The 6,376-nt window shown below is 40.2% G+C and overlaps 1 protein-coding gene across 2 annotated transcripts; it reads right to left on the bottom strand.

Annotated features, from left to right (window-relative positions):
* Positions 1-652: 652 nt before the first annotated feature.
* Positions 653-4,166, bottom strand: apobec2a (apolipoprotein B mRNA editing enzyme, catalytic polypeptide-like 2a). Of its 2 annotated transcripts, XM_030777869.1 has the most exons (3): positions 4,041-4,166; positions 3,901-4,001; positions 653-1,181 (listed from the first exon to the last, which is right to left on the bottom strand). In XM_030777869.1, the coding sequence occupies exons 1-3, from the start codon at positions 4,164-4,166 to the stop codon at positions 653-655; spliced, it is 756 nt and encodes a 251-aa protein (XP_030633729.1). The 2 variants fall into 2 exon arrangements, with proteins under 2 accessions (XP_030633729.1, XP_030633728.1); XM_030777868.1 differs by having other exon boundaries at positions 3,901-4,166.
* Between the last annotated feature and the right edge of the window lie 2,210 nt (positions 4,167-6,376).

Below are 6,376 nucleotides of genomic sequence, written 5' to 3'. Positions count from 1 at the left end.
CGAGCTGAACTTTGTCTTGCTCATGAATTTTGAAATTCAGAGTTCAATTCCAAGCCCTAATGCTTCTGAAGACGTGAAAAATATAAATAAGGTTGCCAGGAACTGTTGCCAGGCTAGAGCTAACATGTTGCTTCTCAGACCTGAGTCATCATGAGGTGCTGTAATGTGAGCTAGTTTTGCAATCAAGCCTTTGCATGCAACATACTACTCGGTGCTGCTTCTGACTAACACCTGACCTGATGTATTGCACATCTGTTAGTCTTGGACTGGCTTCTAAATCATGGACAGGTGTGCCACTGCTTTTATTTATGTTCTAGATTGTTCTGTTTTTAGATGGAACGGAGAGGGTCACTGGGTTTACAATAGCAACAGTCCACAAATTCAGAGAGATTTATCACAAATCTTAAAACTGTTGAGGATATTTTGTCGTTGGTGAACACATATGCATAAATGAATATACCGTTTACTGGTCATACCAAAAAAGTGGAGCCTCATTTCTGTCTGGGTTTCATATAGAGAGCCTGGTAAAAGGATGTGCTGATTACCTTGCCCTTGCCTCAAATGTGCTACAGAATCCCCTCAGAAACTACAGTAACAGTGAGGAAGGGCCTGTGGAGGCTACTAAGGTAGCTTCCTGTGATGTCACTCACTATCACTGCAGAATGTCTGCCAGCTTCTCCTGGTAGTACTCATAGTTCTCCTGGCAGTCTTCCCAAGGGGTGAATCTCTGGTCCTCATTCTCCACAAAGGTGTCCCAGGTGTAAGAGAAGTCCAAAGGTTTCATGGCGCGCAGCTTGCAACCGGCAGCCGCTAATGCCTTCAGCCCTGCTTGAATTTCAGGTTCTTCCCAGTTGAAAAGGCGGGCAGCGAAGATGCTAAGACGGAGGGTCTTGCGTTCCTTCAGTATTTCCACCAGCTTGGTGGCACAAGCGACGCAAGGGCTAGATGATACATACCAGGTAACTGTGTAGTTAAGGGCTGGATCATACTTGGGTAGAATTTGCTGGAAGAAAGCCTCCTCCGCATGGGCCCCGGAGTGCTCATCCTCTAGATAGCCCCTCAGCAAACCCTCATTGCTACTACCCTGGTCCACCAAGTAACAGAGAAAGGTCTTATTCCGGCCTGAGGAGTACTCAACGTTCTTGAATTGGAATTTGAAGAAAAAGGGGTCAATCCGATCCCTGTGGAGAGGAAGTTAGGTTAGTAATTTCCAAAAATAACAACCAAAGTATGTAAATCCTTTACCATTATCTATGTACTTCAGAACACTTCAGGGATAGTGTGGCCTGTATATGTGTATTCCACTGACACCATTGAGTATTTTTGCCTGAGCTATATGGGTTAGGTGCCTGGCATTCCATTGCCGCAAAATGGCTTTGAACTCATGACTGTCTGTTTACACGCCCACACTCCATCATGTCAGTGCATTAGCAATTGAAAATGTGCCATTGTGGACTTGGTAAACATTTTCATTTGAAACTCTGGTGTCTAAAGATGGGTAGCTTTGAATGGGAATGGCATCCAGGGGATACGGGTTCTTTCTGAAGTGTGTTAAGAGCTTGAGATATTGGATTTAGATGTGGAAAGAGAAGAGGGTCCTTCACATGCTGACAGATGGAATAGCCAGTAAGGCTAATTTTAACTACTGTCTCAACAGAGACTGGATAACCAATCTTCTCTCGCTTCCACAACCCAATTTAAAGTTGTTATTAAGGCTGAGTCATCTGGAGACAGTGTGGTGTGTGGCAGATTAATATGAAGCCTGTTTTGAAACTGCATGCAGTTGTGTTAGTCCACAGAATTTTTTTCCATGTTTGTTTTGATCGACAGAAGTGTTGACTGTAGAAATCCGGTACGGTCATGACCTCTCCATAATTATTCATGTCCTTCAGAGAGAGAGCACATGGTAAACAATACACAGAGCGACAATTTCTCATTGGTAACACTTTTGTTAATTCCAATATGTATTGCTAAAATAGGTAGTCTCTGAATGCCTTCTATTCCTGTTTTCCCTGGCTCTTGTGCACCCTGTCTGTGTGAGGACAACACAGCTGCTGTTGTCTACTGTGGTGTATTAGTTTGGTGATTATACTGAGGGCATTTGATCCATTATTGTGTATCTCACAGCCTTATCTTTAATTCAGAAAAACAGTTGTCAGGTGAAAATGAGGATCATGAAACCTCAACTTCACAATTTCATAGTTAAACAATCTCTCCATTTGTGATCAGTTGAGTATTCTAGAGTCAGTTCTGAGGTCTGCTCAGGATCACTGTGCCATTGAAAGATAAATTTGCAACCATGTGTAGCCAAGTTTTTAGCAAAAAAAGATGAGATTAACACTTATTAGCAATTATTCTGAACATACTCTTTGTGTTGACTGGAATGAACCGTAACAGTGTAGCTTGACCTTGAGGGAGTATTTGACCTTTCATGGGGTGGGCGGGATGGCAGTGCAAGATTTTGTGAAAGATTCATTTGCAACCAAGTGTTTTTGGTCAGAGGTAGAGATTCAAGATTCAAGATTTTTATTTGCCATTTGCCCAGGTACACGTGTACAAGGGCATTGGAATTCTTGTGTGGATCTCTCAGTCAGGTAATAAAATAAAAATACAATAAAAGGACATAATACAGAAGTACCTGTGATAAAGTAATAAAAATAAGAATACAATATAATAAAAATAATAAAATAATAAAAAGTACCTGTAGTAAGAAGTTCTGCGTCAATTGTAATTAAAAATGAGTAATAAACTGAGTGTGTGCGTGATGGGGGGTGGGGGGTGGGGGGTGGGGGGGGGATGCTGTCAGTCTGTTACCACAACAGAGTTAGTTGACCTCTTAATCACATTGTTTCAGAACTTTCTGAAGTATATGATTTTGTTCACCATGTAGCACTTAAAATGTGCTACAACTTTTATTTTGAAATGAAAACGGGGCTGGGGGGTGGGGGGGGGGGGGGCGACGAGGAGAAGGAGAAAAGAGATGACTGACTTTTGGGGTTTTTTTGGGAGGTCTACTTTTCACTTGACTTCAGTGAACGTTGTGCTGGTCAATAGATTTTTTTACGTGGTGCGCAGCCCGTTTTGGGTGAGTTGTAAATTGGACTGTGTAATAAACTTCCAAGCTTGTGAATTCAACTCCATTCCGTGTTAGGTGTGCGTTTGATGCCTCTGGGGATATGTTTTTTTTTAAGGATTACAACCTTATAAGAGCTAGAAAACCAGTGGGTGCAAAGAAAGAAAGAAAAAAAAATTCAAATGCTGATATTAGCACCCATTCTGAACATGCTGTACTTGACATGAATGGCTTTTAAGCTTTTAAGAAGCATAACAATGGAGCTTCACCTCAAGGGAATTCTCAATCTTTTGGGTGTGTGTGCGTGAGTGAGTGTGTGTGTGTGTGTGTGTGTGTGTGTAGACCTATATAGACATGCTCATCTTTTAACCTTCCCACAATTATGATAGACCATCATGACATCTGCACTGAGCAAGCTGAATCTGATACATGCTAGGGGCTTTCCCATTCCCTTTCCTTAAGACAAATATGTAAAGGACAAAAAGAAAGGTCAGTGTTTTATCACTTTGTAAATGGATACTTGTGCAGAATCCAGCAAGATGAGAAGAATGCCTAATCATAGAGAATAGTGTCTAGCACTCATATAGCGATTTCAATGACACTTTCTGATCACTTGTTAATTGAACATCAAATGTTAAATAAAGTTAATTAAAGCTTAATTACTATGTATGTATTTATTTTTAGGGTTTTTTTGTAAGTTCTTTTCTTGCACTGCAAAATTCAGTATTACAACAGACGTGTAATACTAGAACAAACCTTATATTCCGGTGTTGTAGTGAAATCATGCATTTTAATGTCAAATAAATGCAGCACACGTTTTCACCCACCCTAATATGATCTCAAACGGAGGCAGCTCCATGGGTTCCACCTTAGTTTCTCCATTCTCCTCGTTAGCGGTAGCCCCATTGACGGCAGCCTCTGCTCCATTCTCCATGGGCTCTCCATTTCCATTCATCTCATTTTTTGCCTCCTTCTCTGGCTTCGTCTCCTCCTTCTCCTCCTTCGTCACTGTTTCTTTCTTTTTCTCCAGCATTTTCTCCTGTCTCCTCGCTGCAAGCCTGGAGCTAACCTTGGAACTGCTCTTGTCTGCCATGACTGATGTGTAGAGGCTGTGTGTTCAGTATTTATGATTGTATGTGTGTTTGTTCAGGACTGCTTGTGAAGGTAGGACAGAAAGGTTTTGGGGAGGGGGGAGGGGGTCGAGATGGGAGTGGTAAGGGTGTTAGACACACTTTGGCAGCTGCTGTAGAGTTCTATAAAAAGGTCTCTGGTTTTAGGACAGACGGCTGATAGACAGATGATATGGGGGTCTAGACCTGTAGACAGCACTAATACAAGTTTTGGCAGACCTACTTTTCTTTATTAGATTAGTCTTTGATTTAGTGTTTATGTCAGAATACTATCTCTAATATTACTATGGGCTGAAGTTGATTCTACCATTTTGATTTTGCAACGGGTCTCAGTTTCCTGTGTGTGTCAAGCAAAAGCTCAACATAAGAAGAGTATATACTGCAAAATATTTTATTATGTTATGACTGGAGCATTTGAAAGATTTAAGTATCGTAAAAGTAATGACTTTTATTTGTTTTGTTTTTTTTATTACAATCTGATGATTGTTAGATTTTCAGGGAGAAGAACAGACAGGTCCAAAAGTCTTTTTGCAGTGGAGTAATGACGGACCTTTCACCATCTGTAGTGCATGTGCTCTTTGAGGATAATACATCTGTGTCAGTGAAATATCAAATGACAAGGAGCATAGTACAGTCAAAACAATTAGGATGTGGCTCAGTGTTCTTTCTTGGCATCTGTTTTTTAGATTGACCTTTCATATATGTTTTGATGAAATCTGTTATCTTAAACTCATTTTGTATTCACATGATTACACAATTAGAAAACCAAATAAGCATAAATACAACTTGTTTTGGAATGGACATTAAAGAGTGATGTTTCCTGGACAGACATCTACTTTATACAGCAATTTAATGTTCAAAGAGAAGTTTTGCATACTGTAGCTTAAATAATGTTGGTTTTTAATTAAATTATCCTTCCAAAAATTTTGAGAATCTCAGATGACAAGGTTATTTTTTATATTGATGTTATTTATTTATTTAAAATGAACAAGTTTGCACCCTACTGTGTGGAAATAAATTGTACTTACTCATTTAACCCACAAGAGGGAAGCACATGCATTCATTTACAGGAGACTTGGTTTCATCTTCCAGTTGATTAAGAGCTTCAAGTATTTCTTAGACTAAAAACACCTCACATCTGACACATGTTCATGTCATGAAACATGTATGCACTGTCAAAAATGAAATCTAGAATTCGGCACGCACTTATGATCACATACATGTGGAGAGAGAGGGCAGCATTCAGAGACTTCACTGATCAGCTTTAGCATGCACATAATGTATGTTCCTATCGATAAAGCCATCACAGAGATGAAGTATTGCGGAATTTTGACTACGTCATGAATTCCCAATTAGGTGGGATATTTGAAGGCCGTACGAAGAGTAAGTAAAGTCTGTGAGGAAATGTGTGTCTATTGATCCATCCGTTTGTGTGCTGTGGTCTGTGACATGGGCGCAGTGCATGACATCATTGTCTGAACTTTAAATAGGTTCACGGGAAGGTCCTTTGGCACTCAAACACAAGGAAAACATTCTCTATGCAAGCAAATCCCTTGCCCCCTTGAATTCCCCTAGGTCTTTTTTTGTTTTGTTTTTCACACTTTGCAGTTTCAGTCTCTCTCTCTCTCTCTCACCCTCTCTGTCGGTGTCACCCCCCCCCCCCATTTCTGTCTCCCTCTCTCTCTCTCTCTCTCTCTCTCACACACACACACATACACACATGATACACACACACACACACACACACATACTTATGTGTATACCAGGGCTCCGGTGCACGGTGATGGTCAGGGGAATTCTGATGTCAATAACTGACCCTCAGGCATTAGTAAATGTGTAACAGCGAAACTCACAAGTTTAGAGATCTCAGCTTCCAGCTAACACTTAGAGAGCTAAAAAACAGTGTCATCCACATGAACAACATTTCATTGGTAATATTTAGCTTTTTCATGTATTGAGAATGCATACTTTTTCATGGTCAGCTGGTAGTCTATCAAAATCTGAAGCATTTCTGATGTTTTCTCTCATCCATGGTTGGCTAACTGTCCTTAGTTAGCCTTGTCTTATAAACACTATGAACTATTAATGTTTAACTTGCCTGTTTAATTTTGCAATACCTCATAAGTTAATAGATATATGCTGTTCTAAATCTGCTGTTTGAAATTTGAAGTGG

Source organism: Chanos chanos, chromosome 6 (genome assembly GCF_902362185.1).
Source record: "Chanos chanos chromosome 6, fChaCha1.1, whole genome shotgun sequence".
In the NCBI taxonomy this organism is placed as follows: domain Eukaryota; kingdom Metazoa; phylum Chordata; class Actinopteri; order Gonorynchiformes; family Chanidae; genus Chanos; species Chanos chanos.
Note: the sequence above shows the minus strand (reverse complement) of the source record. Positions and strands in the feature narration are given on the sequence as shown.

Bases quoted from the DNA above. Each gene is read 5' to 3' on its own strand.
- apobec2a (XM_030777868.1), bottom strand. From the start codon at position 4,166: ATGGCAGACAAGAGCAGTTCCAAGGTTAGCTCCAGGCTTGCAGCGAGG. The intron at 1,182-3,900 runs GTGGGTGAAAAC...TCCTCTCCACAG, and splicing joins CCGTTTGAGATCATATTAGG to GGATCGGATTGACCCCTTTT.